We start from the raw sequence: 17,450 nt of genomic DNA on the forward strand, positions 1-17,450 counted from the left end.
TAAGCAATGCAAAGAATGAAATAGCTTCAGATTCTGTGGAAATTTAGAAGATCATTAATACTTGTTTTGGAAATTTATTTGTCATAGGATGAAAAACACAGAAGAAATGGACAGATTCCTGAAAACATGAAATACCAAAGGAATAAAGAAGATACAAGAATCCTAAATAACCCATTATCGGTTAATGAAATTGAATATATAATTAAAAACTCAGCAAGAAAGAAAAGCCAATGGCCTATGGATTCATGGCTGAATTCCACAAGAAATTTAGAGAAGATTTAACATCAACACTCCTCAAACTCTTTAATGAAATTAAAAGGGAAGCAATTCTCCCTAACTCATTCCTGGAGGCAGGCATTTCTCTGATTCCAAAACCAGAGAAAGACTGAACCAGAAAGGAGAACTACAGACCAATCTCCCTAATGAACATTGATGCAAAAATTCTCAATAAAATCCTAGCAAACAGAATGCAGCAAATAATCAAGAAGATAATACCCATGAATAGTGGAATTCATCCCAGGAATGCAGGGATGGTTCAACATAAGGAGGTCAAGAAATGTAATACATCATATCAATAGAGCATAAGACAAAAATCACAGTCATTTCCGTAGATATAGAAAAAGTTTCTGATAAAGTCAATCACTCATTCATTGTAAAAACCCTACAGAAAACCAGACTAGATTATCTTTACCTCAGTTTGATAAAAGCCATCATTGGCAAACCAAGAGCCAGTATCATACTAAATAGACAAAAACTGAGACCTTTCACTCTAAAATCAGAAACAAGACAAGGATGTCCACTATTAGTACTCCTATTCATTATATAGTTCTGGAAAGATTAGCCAAAGCAATTAGACAAGAGAGAAAAATAAAAAGGAATAAAGATAGGAAGAAATTAAATCATTATTCACAGATGGCGTGATATTCTACATAGAAGATCCCAAGAGCTCCACTAACAAACTCTAAACTTAATAAGCAAATTAAGCAGTGTAACTGGATACAAAGTCAACAATCAAAAGTCCTGCATTCCTGCACACATTCCTGAGAAAGAAATTAGGGAAACAACACTCTTCACAATTAAAAAATTTATACATTGAAAATTACAGTACTCTGAACAAAGAAATTGAAGAGGAATTTAGAAAATGAAAAGATGCCCCTTGCTCATGTTTAGGAACAACCAACATTGTGAAAATGGCCATACTTCCATAACTGTTATACAGATTTAATGCAATCTTGATCTAAATATCATTAACAGGACCTCACAGATCTAGAGAAGACATTCTTAAAATTCATAAGGAACCATAAGAGACCTAGAATAGCAAAGGAGATCCTGGGCAACAAAGCCAACGCAAGAAGCATCACACTCCCAGACTTGAAATTACACTACAAACTGCTGTAATAAAATCAACATGGTACTGGCAAACAAACAAACAAACAAAAAGACCTGACAGTGAAATAGAATAGAAGATACAGGCACAACTACAGACACGCCCAGCCTCCCTTTGTTTGCAAACGGGTCAAACATGTTCCCTGGATGAAAAATAGCCTCTTTAATAAGTGGCATTGGAAAAGCTGACTTTGTATATTTCAAATATTTAAATTAGACTCGTACTTTTCACCATGCACTAAAGTCAAGATGGATAAAAGATCTAAATATTAAGACAAACACTAAATCTACAACAAGACAAAATAGGTAGAAATCTTGATGACATAGATAGGGGTAGGCAGAATTCATGAACAAAAAACTAAATGCACAGAATACACTTCAAAAAATAAACAGCAGATTATTAAAAGGTTTATGTACATTGAAAGAAGTCACCAACAGAGTGTAAAGAAAACCCACAGATCAGAAAAAGATTTTTGCTAGCTGTCCCTCATACAAAGGACTTCTATCTAGAATGTATAAAGGACTCAAAAAAATCAGAGCCCCCAGATTCAAAGACCCAGTGCAAAAATGACCGTTTAAGATGAATACATACTTCTCAGATGAAGAAGTACAAATGGCAAATAAATTCATGAAAACATATTTCACATTATTGATCATTCGAGAATTGCAAATTGAAATAACAGATTGTCTCACTCCAGAAAGAATGCCTAACATCAAGAATCAACCAGTAACAAATGCTGGCAGGGCTGTGGGGGAAAAGGAACCCTTCTTCACTGTTGGCGGGAGTGTAGACTGGTGCAACCACTGTGGAAATCAGTATGGAGATTCCTCAAACACTTAAGACTGGAGGTTCCATTCGACCCAGCCATTCCTCTTCTAAATGTCTTCCCAGAAGAATTGAAAATAATCATACCACAACGATACATGTAAACCCCCATTTATAGCTGCACAGTTTGTAAGCCAGATCTTGGAAACAACCCAAATGCCCATCAACTGAGGAATCGATAAGCAAGATGTATATTTTTATATGATGAAATATTACTCAACCGTAAAGAATGAGAAACTTGTAGGTAAATGGATGCAACTTAACTTCCTAAGTGAAGTAAATCAGCTTAGCATGTGTAAACACCATATTGTCTTGCTAGTGTAAGAAACTGTGAAAGAGTAAATAACTATTGGAAGACAAAATAGGTAGAAACCTTGGAGACATAGGAGTAGGTAAAGAATTCATGAACAGGACTCAAACCGCACGGGAAATACTTCCCAGAATCAATAACTGGGACCACTTCTTATTAAAAAGTTTCTGCATGTCAAAAGAAATCTCCAGCATAGTGAAAAGAAAACCCACAAACTGGGAAAAGATTTTAGTGAACTCTCTCTCAGACAAGGGCCTCTTGTCTAAAACATACAAAGAATTAAAGAAACTCAGACCTCCGAAATTCAAAGATCCAATCCAAAAATGGGCATCTGAGATGAATATGCAATTCTCAGATGAAGAAATGCAAATGGCAAATAAATACATGAAAAAATGCTCATCATCATTGGTCATTAGAGAAATGCAAATTAAAACCACACTGAGATACCATCTCACTCCTGAAAGAATGGCCAGGATCAAGAAAACCGACAACAAATGCTGGAGAGGCTGTGGGGAAAAAGGAACTCTCCTGCACTGCTGGTGGGAGTGTAGACTGGTACAGCCTTTGTGGAGATCTGTCTGGAGATTTCTCAAAAAGTTGGGACTGGAAATCCCATTTATTCCAGCTATTCCACTTCTAAGCATATTCCCAGAAGAACTGAAAGCATCATACCACAGTGATATATGTGCACCTATGTTTATAGCAGCACAATTTGTAATCGCCAGATCTTGGAAACAACCCAAGTGCCCATCAACTGAGGAATGGATAAAAAAGTTGTGGTATTTCTATACAATGGAGTATTATTCAGCTATAAAGAAGGATCACATTGAGATATTTATCAATAAATGGGCGCAGCTTGAGACCATACTCATAAGTGAAATAAATCAATCTCGCATGTGTGAATACCGAATAGTTTCCCTAATGTAAGTAATGATTCAAATATATAAAAATATGTGGTAATCATGATTCCCCATTAGGTGGCCTTGAAGCCTTATAAAGTTTTCACTCATTAATTAGAAAGGCTTTATTCTGGGCTTCTTGATATGAAAATATTTGAAGCTAGAGTATATGAAGTTTTACCCAAATATTTCAAGGAAAAAGACACTATGGTAACTACTATTAAGTCAGGTTATAAGGTAGTGAAGTACTAGGTTATTGAAACAGTCATGCTGTGACCTCTATTGTTATATTGTTATGTCCTGTTTTATCTCAATCTCCCCCTTATTGTTTCAAAAAAAAATTATTTAGTCATTTCTTATGTTTGTCTTAATTAAAGAAAAAATTCAAAAAAATTAGGATATATAAATAGTAACTCTTTTCGATTTCCTATTAACTTGTTTTGAAGTCCTGTAGTACTCCCACGATCTTGTTTTGACTGATTAGACTCTGTTCCATTCTATATGATAGTATCAAGTTTGAAGACATAGGCAACTACTTTGAAGACAATAAGATTCACTAAGATACCCATTCTGGTTTGACTATTGTCTTCTTTGGAAGTCCTGTAATGTTTACAATGCCTAAGTTTTATTGGTCTTGTTCTCTACTGTTTTGTCCAACTTTATAATATCTAATAAGATAGACAATTCTTTTTAAGGAAACAAGGGACAACGTTGATAACCATTGTTGATAAACTTGTACTCTGTTCTACACCATGTGCTACGTCTATCCTTGGTATTGACTGACAGCTTTGTTTTGCCATATTTGACTGTATTCTTCCCCCCCCCCCCAAAGAAAGTAATAAGCACTAAGGAGTAATAAAATCCAAGATGTGTAAATTTTGTTGTAAAAAAGAGAGGGGAAAAAAAAAAAAAGAAAAGGAGCTCTAACGGATATAACAGCAAGTGTGTTTGGGGGTGTTAAATAGCTGACTTTATCAATGTTTTGGAACATTGAACACAGCTGTTTGCAGTCTCCCTGTTTGAATGTCCACCTTGTGTTCTTTGATACTGTGATTTGAGGAACTATTTTCAAGAAAATAGTGTGTAATCTACTAGCAGGTAATTTCTTACTGTTATGGTTTTTTGTTTTGTTTTGTTTTGTTTTGTTTTGTTTTGTAGTTCTGTATTGCGTGTACCCTTACGCCGCTTTGGTTTGTTTTGTGTTTTTCTCTTTTTCCTCTTAAATAAAAAAAAAAAAAAAAAAAGAGTAAATAAGATCCAAATGTTACATTAGATATAGTTCAAGGCAAAGAAACTGCTCAAAGGGAAATTATATTGTTTGATCAATTTTGCATGCCTGTATTTGGTAACCTAAGCAACTCATTTGAAGTAACAGTGTGCAATATACCATCCATTGTTAAATTCCTATCATCTTGGTTTGAAATGCTATATCGCTGTTGTTTGTTGTTGTTGTCATCATTTTCCTTTTGTTGCTGTTTGGTTTTTTTGTTTCCATCTTGACTTTTATAACTTTTTCTCTCACTGTTTTTTTTTTTTTTTTTTTTTTTTTTTTTTTTGGTGGTACCAAGGATAAAGCTCACAACCTCTCGTGCTTGCCAGGCAGGCACTTAAGCTGCTGAGCTAAATCCCCAGCTGTATCTTTTTCTCTTTAAAATAAAAAAAAAATTTATCAAATTAGGATCTGATTGCAGAAATCTTTTTAGGCAACATATCTAGTTATGAGAGACTAGTTAGAACCAAATTTTTAAAAAATCATATCATATTTAGAAGTTCATGATCATACTTAAAGTAATGTATTTAGGGTAAGTGAAATTTCTATCTTTCGTCAGCACCAAGAGCATGTCCCCTGCTGCCTGACAGGACAGTCATGCATGAACCACTGTTGTTTCATAGCTTCCCAGCCACAAGACATATAAACCCCCGCCCCATCCTGAATGTATTAATAGTGAATATTCTTCCCCATAAGCACTGTTACACATCACCAAGAGTACACAAATTAACACCAGGATTTTGCCTGTAAAGCTGACAGTACACATGATTTACTTCACCATTGGCACTCATGTGTGTCCTGAGAAAACTCTTGTAAGCAAAATATGTTGAAAGATGTTCTTTTCAACACTTCATAATAACAAACTGTCCTTCAGTGGAGGAATAAACTGCTTTCATTTGTATGAGACATTTTGTAATTAAAAATGAGTGAACGTGGGTATACACTGTATCTCAGAAACAAGATTGCACATAAAGACAAGTTTTAGAAGGACAGATACACATGATCCCATCCTCCTAAGTGCATTAAACAGTAATGTATATTCTTTCTTTCCATAAATATACAGTGGCACCTTGGTTCTCAAATACTTTGTTTGCAAACAATTTGGTTCACAAACAAAACCATTTGACAGAATTTTGTGTTTATTTGTAAAGTGCATTGGATGACAAACATGATGACAGCCATCTTTTCTACACAAACAGAAATGTGACCATCTTTTCCAAAATCATAGAACAAATTAAATTTGTTAACCGAGGTAAGACTGTATTTAAAAGTACAAAATATACATGCACTTACACAGCAGCTTAGTAATGGTTACCTTGGGGTTTGGGTTGAACTGTACATACAATATTGTCATTTCTAATAGAGGAACCAAGGAGGAAGTTTCAATGTGAAGCACATAATGTAAAGTGTCAATTTTATGGATGGGTACATGGTTTGTATCGTGGGCTGTTTAGACATCTATTCTTACTCATGCTTATGAGTGTATTATCACTGTTATACATTCACAATAAGGTTACAGTTTTGGTTTTGTATTTTATTCTTGGCTTCTAATTTAAGTTTTTTAATTTTCAGACGTCCTGATAATTACCCTAACCAGTCTAGAAATTGAATTGTCAATAAATGAAGATTTTTAATACAAAGTTGTTTTCTTCATTCTGTAGGAAAATCATCAGAAAGAGGCTCATTTTCCCTATACAGCAGAGATACCGGATTACCAGGCTGTCAAGTAAGTTTCGTGAATGAAAAATCAGTGAGTTGATTTTTTTTCTTCTGTGCTACTAGGGATTGAACTCAAGACCTGAAATGTCCCAGGCAGGTGTTCTACCACTGAACTACTTACCCAGCCCGAGATGATTTTTAAACAAATAAGGACTTTTTTAATAATAAAAGCGGTGGAAATCCACATTATTTTTGATTATTATTATTATTTGTTGATTTAATTTTTTACTACATATGGTTTTCTCTAGCAATTAAACATGTTTCATTTTTTTTGCTCCCTTTGTTTAAACTGTTCCCTTCCTGTTTAAGATACTGTCTTTATCAACAAAGATTTTGATAACTCACTTTCATTTTAATTGGAAACAAAGTTCCTACTTCTCTTTAAAATGGGTATTATTTTTGAAAAAAAAAAAAAACAGTTCACATACTTCCCAAGGAAAAATAAAATGGCTGGTCTACAATTTTGTTAACTTTATTGTTTCAATATAAGCGTTTTTATATAACCAGTGGTATCTATTACCAGCTCTTAACAACTCACAGGAGCTAAATATTTTAAACTTTCATTGTTATTGCAAGGTGGTTAATATCACTTTGGTATCTTAAAACTATGTGTCATGGAAGTGTATGTTCCATGGAAATCAGAAAGTGCTGCAAATCAGGTCTCTCTTCTTTTTTTTTTGTCTTTTTCATTTTTTACCGGTATCAGGGATTGAACTCACGACTGCCTGCTTGCAAGGCAGGCGCTTATGCCACTGAGCTAAATCCCCAGCCCAAGGTCTCTCTTCTTTTAGTCAGTGATTAAATGTTTACCAGCACACAGTCGTTGATCAGTTAAAGAGAAGCAGAACATAAAAATGCTAACTTAAGACAGGAGAGGGTGGCAGTTGAATTTCAGACCTCTGATAAGGTACTAGTCTGGCGTTTTTTAGCAGTAAAAGTATTAGCTTGGATCAACCATTTCTTCTATAATGTTTAATAGTATCTGTTGATAAACACAGTATCCTTTCAAGCCAGATCAGTCATGGATTTGTGATTTTTCTGTTTCATTTATACTTGATAGAAGAAATCACCTTTTATAATGCAAATGTGAATTTTGTAGTCTAAATTCTTTAAGGATTTACAGTGTCAGTCCTGGATGTCAATTGCATCTTAGTCAGACTTACTTTGTTTTGGATTGTTTGTTTGTTTGTCCTACAGATAGTAAACCTGGGACCTTTACACTAAGCTGAAACCCCAGCCCTTTTAGATTTTGAGATAGGATCTCATTCAGTCACTAAGTTGCCAAGTCTGGGGTCAAACTTTCAGTCTTCTGCCTCACTCTCTATAGAGTAGTGGAATTAGAAAGCATGTGCTGTTTCATGATCAGAAATTTTATTACTCTTCTATGAATAGATTCAGAGCAAAAGAAAAATTTAAAAGCTAATATATGTCATTTTGGCCACAAATAGTTGATTAAAAATAATTGCAAGTCCCTTGCCTATAAAGTGTTCTGTAAACTGCCTCTTGACATGTCACTGAGTGTCTTCCAGCCTACTTCCAGGCCATAAATTACTTTCACCTAGATGCTAGCTCTAAGGTAGCAGCTGGGCTAGTCAGTACTGAACCTTATGTCTTTATAATCTTACTCACTTGTTATTTATTAGGTATATGAAAATTCCATTCTCAGTTCCTGATAATTTATACTAGAAAATCAGTAAGCATCAATTGAGGATTTAAGTAAAAAGGAACAGTTGATATAAATCTTGTCTCTGCAATGGTTCCCTCATTTGAAAACTAGATTAACAAATTCTGCTCCCACCTGTTTTCTCGGTCTTTGAAGGTTAAATTCTGTGTACTTGTGAAAAAGTAGTTTGTATTTAAAGCTGTGTTACCTAGCAAGTGGTGAACCTAAACCTGTATTTGAAATTTTTAGCTATGATAAGACTATTCATTACTTTTATGTGTAGTTTCAGATTTATTGCTGTGCCTTTACCTCTTTTTACTTTACTTTATGTGGGTGAGGAAGGGATTAGGAGTTTATGTTTATCAAGTACCTCAGGCAGTTCTCATTCATGTGGACTGGTATTTGTGCTTTGAGAAACTCTTCATCTGTGTATGCTAAATCTAAGGCTTTATATAAGGTGTTTAAAAAATACAAATTATAAGACAACTCTGTATAAGCATTTTGGAAATCAGGCAAGCCAAAGCAAAAGACACCAACAAGTTTACTGAAGTGTATGACACAATATAACAATACACAACATTGAAAGGTACTTCAGCATAGGAAAGATTCATTTCTGCAAACTTCAAGAAGCAATCCTTGTCCCTAGAAAGGAAGTCCAAAATATAGCAGAGCAAAATATAACGTAGCAAGAACGGCCTCAGTGAAGACAGGGCTCTTAAGAAGCAAATGGATTCATCACTGAAAGGTTCTGTGGTTTTGTCGTCACTGTTTCTTAGCTCTGTACTGCAGTTGCTAGGAGGAAGCACGATGGATGATGATGTGAGCTGATTTGGGGCCTTAGTGAGGAAGCTCAGGAAATTCAGGAGTTGAAAGGTGTGTTACTTACATTCAAAGAAAACCATGTAATTCGTACAAGTTAAAAGCTTTTCCAGTATTTATTATGATGAGTCAGAGAAGGAAAGAATACACTTAATTGGCTGTTGTTTTATATTGCCTGTTTACATGAAAAATCCTTTTATCGTGACGTTTATGCATACTTATTAATATTTAAGCGTTTCTTCAAGTAGTTTAAAGTCAGTTTTTCTCAGAATGTTCAAATCAAAAATGGCAGTCTTGTGTTCAATCTCATTATTTACAGACATTTGTAATGGCTAAATGATAAGAGTGATAAATGTGTCTACCTAAGAAAACTTGAAATACATGAAGCAAAAAAGTGATAGTGAAGGAGAGAACTAAACATGCTCACAACTGAAAAGATTTGAATGCCTGTTTCTCAACAGTTGACAGAATAACTTGGCAAAAACATTAGTAAAGATGAGAATTTAGCCACTAGGGATTTAGCTCAGCAGCATAAGTGCCTGCCTTGCAAGTGTGTGGTCGGGAGTTTGATCCTCGGCACTGATTGAAAAAAAATTAGTAAAAAAAGAGATGGGAATTAAGTAGACTTTCACCAACTTTGACCTAATTGATTTATATAGAACACTACAACTGAACAATAGAAATTTCTTTCAAAAGCACGTTACATTCAACAGGTTTGAGCCATATGCTGGTCCATAAAGTTACAAGTAAATTATAAACGTTTGAAAATAAGAGTATATTCTATACAAATTAAAAATCAGTAAGCTATTTAATAAAACATTAAACAGTTGAAAATTAAATAATACATGTATAAAATAACTCTTGGTTTTAAAAAGCAGTTACAGACAATTTAGAAAATCCTTCTATGTGATAATGAAATTCTCATTTCAAATCTGACAAAATTTATTGATACAACTGAAGCAGTACCTATAAAAAAGCATACACTGTTCATATCAGTGTGCAAGATTACAAGTAAATGAACTGAGGTTCTACCCCCACAAAACTAGAGGTACAAGGTAACCCGCAAATCAGTAGAAGGAAGGGAGTGCTAAAATAAGATCAAGAATAAACAGAAAAAGCTGACAATGCTGTTTAAGAAAAACCCTGTAAGAAAAATTACCCTTAGGTGATTAACACAGTGAAGGATAGAAAAGGTAAGAGAACATAACTTAATATCAGTAATAAGAGGTTGTCAGTGTGAATCATATATACATTAAAAAAGAAACTATCAACCAGAATTTAGCATACAGATAACTGAGACATTTTAGAACTTCAAATAGTCACATTCAGAAAAGAACCTCACAAAACAGTAAAAATTAATATCGAGAGCATATAAAGAATTCAGAAAAATCAGACCTCCCAAATTTCAAGACCCAATCCAAAAATGGGCATCTGAGATGAATACACACTTCTCAAATGAAGAAATATAAACAGCAAATAAACGTGAAAAAATACTCAACATCACTGGTCATTTGAGAGATGCCAATTAAAACAACACCGAGATTCCTCCTCACCCCAGAAAGAATAGCTATTATCAAGAAATCAACCACTAACAAACACTGGAGGGGCTGTGGGGAAAAAGGAACTCTTCTCCACTGTTGGTGCGAGTGTAGACACAGAGTGCAACCACTCTGGAAACCAATATGAATATTCCCAAAAAACTAGGGTTAGATGTCCCATTCAACCCAGCTATTCCTCTTCTGAATATCTTCCCAGAAGATTTTAAAACATCATATCACATTGATATTTGTACGCTTATATTTATGGCAGGACAGTATGTAATAGCGAGATCTTAGAAAGAGCCTAAATGCTCATTGACCAAGGATAAAAAATTTGTGGTTTTTTTATGCAGTTGAGTAGTACTCAGTCATAAAGAAGGATAAACTTGAGACTTTTATAGGTAAATGGATGCAACTTGAGACCATGCTCAAGTAAAATAAGACTTGAGTGTGTAAACATTGTAGCAACTTGCTAATGTGAGCTGAAAGAAACAATATATGTATATATAATTATATATTACATTTATAATATGTATGATAGTTATAGTTATACTAATAACTTCTCTGAGTTCATTGAAGAGAAAGGTTTGTGCTAATATTTTTCAGATAAATGCACATCTCTTGTACTTTTGAGTACCTGATTTGAAGCTACCAATATTAACTGTTACCTTTTAATTATTGTGTTTTGAATTTTTTTCTCTTCAAAATAAAAAAAACATAGAAAAAATCTAAAGTCCAGCACAAGAGCAGAATCTTAAAAGTGGTTAGAGAAAAACAACAAATCACTTATAAAGGAAAAACCACGCTTCACTGCACTCTTCAACACAAACCTTTTAAAGTGTTTCAAGCCCTACAAGAAAACAGTCCTTAGTCCAGACTGGTATATCCTGCAAAGCTGTCTTTCAGAATTAATACTTTCATAACTAAGAGCATCTAAGAAATTCATGACAACCAAACCAGCACTCCAAAGACTTTGAAGAATATCCTAAAAACAATGAAACTAACATTGGCAAAAGGTCTAAAAACCAAACTTTTTTGGTTTTTTTGAACTGGAATCAAACTCAGGCACTTGCCAGGCAGGCAGTATGGTGCTGAGCTATACTCCCAGCCCTCCAAAGGTCTCATAGAATAAATACACCAGGTAAGCAGGGGGAAAGATTGGGAGTCTGTAGCAGGAAAATAAGGCAATAACAGGGTAAGTGAATACCCATCAGGCTGAGTTCCAGCTTTCAGTCCTCCTCCTTCATTCAGCCTTTCGGAGTGGTGGGCTACAGGTGTGTGTCACCATGGACAGCTCCTGAGCATTTTTTTTTTTTCCTGAGCTCTTGTTTTTGAGGTGAGCCACACCTTGTTTCTCCAAACATCACTATGATTTTGTACCAGAAGTGAAACCTTACTTTAACATTCGAAAATCAGTCTCTTAAGTTCACCATTTTAACAGATTCAAGAAGAAAACCAGTATAGTTTCCATAGACACAGAAAAATGTTCTTCATGCACTTGACTACTCATAACAATCACAACAGACTGAAAGCAGTTTCCTCATTTTGATAAAAGACTTGCATGAGAAACTTCACGGCTGATGATATACTTATTACTGAACAATTACAGTGAATGCTTTTCCCCTGATATTAAGACTAAGGTGAGAATTCTAGTCTCATATTTTCACTTTATTTTCTATCCAGTATAAGAAAATGACAAAAACAGGAAATAAAAGTTGAATAAGCTGAATTTGGAGCTGATAATGTTTGTGTAAATAGGAAGCCCTAAGGAATCAGCAAGAAAACTTCTATGGCTAGTAAATACTTTCTGCTATCTCTCAAGATAGAAGTTCCATCTTTAAAAAACTTGATTAGCTGGGTACAAACACACATGTCTATAATCCTAGTTGCTTCAAGAGTTGAGACAGAAAGATGGCAAGTTTGAGGGTAGCTTATGTAAAAGCAAAATACCAACTCAAAATATCAGTTTTGTTTTTGTGCATTAGCAGTGAATAATTAGAAAATAAAATTAACAAGACGGTGCTGGTTTTACTAGCATCAAAATCAAGAAACACTGTGGAATAAGTTTAATGAAAGATAAGACTTTAATAATGAAAATGTGAAACCCTAATGAGATAAGTAAAAAATCTAAAAAATAGATGTACCATGTTTCTGAATTTTAACATTAACATTTAAATCTTAGTTCATCCTAAATTGGTTTACAGGTTTAATGTAATCTCAATCAGAAGTATAACAAGTTTCTTACGAATACTCACAGGATTATTTCACAGTTCATTTAAAAAGGCAAACGACCAAGAACTCAAACCAGTTTTGAAAGAGAGTGTGGCTTTACCTTACCTGACTTCACAGGGTACTTAAAACAGTACTAATCAAGACAAAAACAGGGCAATATTTGTGTGTAACAGTTGATAAATGGCTCACAAAACAGATCAGAAAGTCTAGAGGGATCCATCTTCATATGGCAGGTGATATTTGATAAAAGCAACATAAAATTCAATAATAAAAGAGAAATATCTTTCGTATGTTGTACTGGAACCACCATGTATTGATGTGGCAGTAGGAGGAACTTTATTCCTTACCATATACCATATAAACATAAGAAACATTGCCAAACTGAACTTAATCAAAATTAAAGACTTGTACATTTTATTTTTAAAAAATCATGAGAATGAAAAGTAGCACATGCCTATAGTCCCAGTTATTTGGTAACCTGAGAATAGGTGATCATTTGAGCCCAGGAGTTCTCAGCCAGTCTCAGCAACATAGCCAGACCCTGGTTCTTTAAAAACAAGTTGGAGGAACAAGTAGGAGAAGATAACTGTGGCACTGACACCTGCATCTGCACACATGTGTGCACATACATCTATGTGTGTAAAAAGTATGATGGTCCCTCAGAAATCAAAACACAGTAATAAAAGAGTGCAGTTTTTAAAAACAGGAAAAGCTTTTGAGCAGACAGTTCCCAAAAGAATATATACAAATATCCAATTAGCACGTGAAAAAAAGTATCCCATGTTACTAGCTTTCAGGCATACATAAAACCACAGGACACATCTTTACACATATAGAATAACCAAATTTAACATGGCTATAAATCATCAAATGTTAGCAAAGGTAAAACAACTTGAATTCTGTTATATTGCTAGTGAGACTATAAAATGACGCAGTGACTTCAGGGAACTGTTATAATTTCTTACAAAATTAAATAAGTACACCATAATTCAGTACTTGTATCCCTAAGTATTTATCCAAGAGAAGTGAAAGTATTGTGAAAAAGCCTTTAGCAAAAATGTTCCCAGCAACTTTATTCATACTAGCCTAAAACTCGAAGCCTTCGGATGTTAACAGAAGAGATAAATGATCTTTGGAATGATCCATACATTGAATGCTACTCAACACTAAAATGATGATCTCATGATGCATGCCATGACATAGAAGAGTGTCAGTAATGCGATGCTGAGTGAAAGTGACCAAATGTCAAAAATAGGTACTTTTTTATTCTGTTTGCATGAGCTTACATAAAACACAAAAGTATCCTACCCTGTACTGGTAAAAAATCTAATTAATGGTTAGGTCTAGGAGGAGTGTTTCATGTGAAGGGATCTGAAGAAGCATTCTGGAGTGGTAGGATATTTTGTGTCTTACTATGTATTCACCAAAATTGGTATACATTTAAGACCTGAGTATTCTATTGTATCTAAGGAAAAGAAACTTGATTTTAAAAAGATAAAAGGAAAATGACTTTTACAATAGCATCTAAAAAACTGAAAGAGTAATAGGATCCAAAATGTACCATAGATATCGTGATAATGAAAGAGAAAGAAAGTGATCAAAAGGAAAGAACTGGGACAAGGTAAAGGGAAGAAGAATGTAGGGAAAAGATTATGTGTGTATAGATGGATAGGTAGATACATGCAATATAGATAACTATAATACTAATCTCTGTTAGTTCATCCTTAAGAACAGTTTGTGCTGTCACTCTCTGATTGTTTGATCATTTTTTCGTGCCTGCATCTTGTAACCTGAACAACTGTTTTAAAATAACCATATGCTAACATTAGTGTTAATTTCCTTTTTGTTTTTGAAATTTTGTATCGTTTCTAGAATAAATTTTGACAAAAGACATGTAAAATCTCAACACTTAAAAAACTGCTAAACACTGCTTAGAAAATTTTGTAAGGACCTTTAAAAAATTATAAATGTTTATGAATTATGATACTCTTAGCATGTCTTAGCATGCTCTTAGCATGTCGACTCTTCCCATACTGATCTGAATACTTAAATGAAACTCCAGCTATAATTTCATCAGGCTTTCATTTTGTAGGAATTAATAAGTTCATTCTAAATATTTCTTGAACATAAAGAATCAAGAATAGCTGTACCTTCTTGAGAAGTGAATTGAGGAAATTACCTAACCATAAGACTTAGTATGAAACTACAGTAATTAAGCAGTATAGTATTGCATAATTGAGAAATGTAACTTGGAAGTGATCGTCTAGGCCAAGATGCCAATAAAATCAAACCCAGAAGTGTATCTTTGCTTGTGTGGTCCATTTGGTTGTCATTTGGTTGTGAGCAGTATTTATGCTGTTATCAAAGATGCACTGTAATGCTAGTTTTACTTACCAAATGGCAGAAGAACACATAGTGCCTGAAACAAAAGGGTTTTCCACCCATTGACCGTGGTCAGCATAGGAAGACAGCTGAGTTAGCATTATAGTGTGTCCTTCCCTACACAATCTGTTGTCAGCTTGACAATCTGTACCAAAGCACAGTATAATAGTTACTGAAAATATTGCTGTAGAAGCATGTTAAGTTTATGATCGTAGGACGTCACATTAACTCTCTAGGGCCACATGTAGCCTGTGGTCAAGTGTTTGACATTCTTACCTTAGAGGATGGGTAGAATTTGGCAGTTAAAAAGAGGATGCCTTGGGGAAAGAAAGACTATAGCTAATAAAGGTGAGACAGTACTTAGTATATCACTGTAGCTGGGCACTTACTTTTCTTCCACCCAGTCCTATCAACTGTGAGCACAGGTTCTGTGACCTATTGCTTGTTGTATTTCTAATGCCTGGCTCAAAGTCTCAAGACCTGTTTTAAATGGAAAAAAAAAAAAAAAGAATCTGTTCTAGAAATAATACTTTCATTTGACTTGAGTCAAATATGTAGGAGAATGGTGTGCGATTTCTAAATTATATAAAGAAAGGGCTTAAGTGACTAACCAAGGAATTTGTATTTTATTTTATAAGTTTTGATCTCTAATAGGTGGCATGATGAAAACTGAAAGGGTATTTATCCTCGAGCACTGCAGAAGTCAAGTGGTTCCCGGGACTGACAGAATCCTCCTTTGGGGAGTAGGTGATTAAATGGGTGACTGGGGGATTGTTGGAGTCAGGCAAGTTCAGGAGACATAGCTAGCTCTTGGGTTGATGTTGAATTCCTCAAGAGATGACTCACTTGTGAGATAGCAATAGAAGGCTGTGTCCTGTGTAGCTGGTACACAGCAGGCATTCATAGCAGGCTTAATGCCCTACCCTATGATTTAATCTTCTGGGTTGTTTGGAACATAGGTGAAAAAAATTTTGTGGGACGAAAGTCTCATTTTAAAATACTGGCAGTAGGTAGATATAATTTCCCGCTTCTGTTAAAGGTTACATGGCAGGAAAAAAAAATTGTTTCTGATTTCTCCTTAAAAACAGGTAATTATGCTTTTGGTGACTGTTTTAGTTACTTTTCTCTCATTATTGAGACAAAATACTTGACACCCAAAGTTAAGAGGAAAAGGTTTATTTGGCTCACAATTTGTGGAAGTTTCAGTCCAAAATCAGCTGGCTTCAAGGCAGTGTGTTATGACTGAAGGGCAACAGTTCGAGGTGGCAGAATACAGTAAAAGCAACAAGAGCAAAAAAGGGGGAGAGTAAGCCTCTTTTCCTCTTCTCTTCCCTTGTATTGTAAGCAGGCTGCTTGCCGTTGAGTGAGTGTAACACACACACCGTCTCTGTGCCCTCCTTTGCACAGTCTCAGGATATTCACAAAGTGAGGACCCGTGTCCCCAGCTGAGTCACTTAAACTTCTAAACTTCTTAAGTTGACACAATGAACAGCGTCCTAGAGTGGTAACTGCATATCCTCTACTCTCCAGGATGTAGAACTGCTAAGATCCTTAAACTTTTAGACTTCTCACTTGACACCACATATCAACTGTAACAGTGATACTTGATATATTTCAGGAATGTTGTTTCAGAAACTCAACTCCTTTTTAAAGTTATTTTAGGAGAAAAGAACTTAGTAATGGGTAAAGATTAGATACCCTCTCAAAACAAACTGAAAGAAGTAACTATGTGGTATGTATTATCTGATAAGGGATTAGTGTAGTATTGTGTTTGGTTTTGTTTCATTTGAGGCATGGTCTCCCTGTGGAGTCCAGGCCAGCCCTGAACTCACTGTATAGCCCATGCTGGCCTTGAACTTGCAGCAGTTCTCCTGCCACACCTCTCATGTGCTGGAATTACAGGTGTGCACCACCTTGCTCAGCCTAATGTCAGTTTTGAAGGCTGTAACAACAGCTGGAAAATGACAAGTAATTGAAGCAGAAAGCAGAATGTTGGCAGTTGTTGAAATTGTATCATGAGTACATAAAGGTTCTTTATAATTTTTTTTGTGCAATATGAAACTTTCTTTAAAAAGATAATCTTTTTTTTAGAAATGTTTAGTTGTAGTACTTCAGATCAAAAAGTTTTGCATACCTAACTGTATGCCTATTGCTGTATTCAGTATTTATGTATTTATGGAAAAATGAGAAATTAGGAAAAGGGATACTCATTTGCTACTGTGAAAACTAGCATTAAAGAGAAGAGTTATGCCCTTAAAGTATTAAAACTTCGTTTCTACAAAAGCAAAAGATAAGAGACACTTCTGTGTCTCATGTTGTTCTACTCTGAGTGCTCGCGTAGCTCTATAGCTGGCTTCTTCATACTCATTTAACTTCAAATGCAGTGGTAGTACGGTGGCAGCACAT

At 34.8% G+C, this 17,450-nt stretch overlaps 1 protein-coding gene across 8 annotated transcripts in view; it reads left to right on the forward strand.

The window, feature by feature from the left end:
• The window catches only part of Tcf12 (transcription factor 12), a 338,120-nt gene that overhangs the window by 228,716 nt on the left and 91,954 nt on the right, over window positions 1-17,450 (forward strand). For 5 of the 8 annotated variants that reach the window (XM_063254263.1, XM_063254265.1, XM_063254268.1 and 2 more), the window contains exon 6: window positions 6,353-6,441. In XM_063254263.1, coding sequence (XP_063110333.1) covers window positions 6,353-6,441 — 89 coding nt within the window. The remainder of the gene's footprint in view (window positions 1-6,352; window positions 6,442-17,450) is intronic. The other 3 variants (XM_063254266.1, XM_063254267.1, XM_063254270.1) reach the window with 1 other exon arrangement.

Source organism: Cavia porcellus, unplaced genomic scaffold (genome assembly GCF_034190915.1).
Source record: "Cavia porcellus strain 051 isolate PalLab524CR breed Dunkin Hartley unplaced genomic scaffold, mCavPor4.1 scaffold_8, whole genome shotgun sequence".
Classification (NCBI taxonomy): Eukaryota; Metazoa; Chordata; class Mammalia; order Rodentia; family Caviidae; genus Cavia; species Cavia porcellus.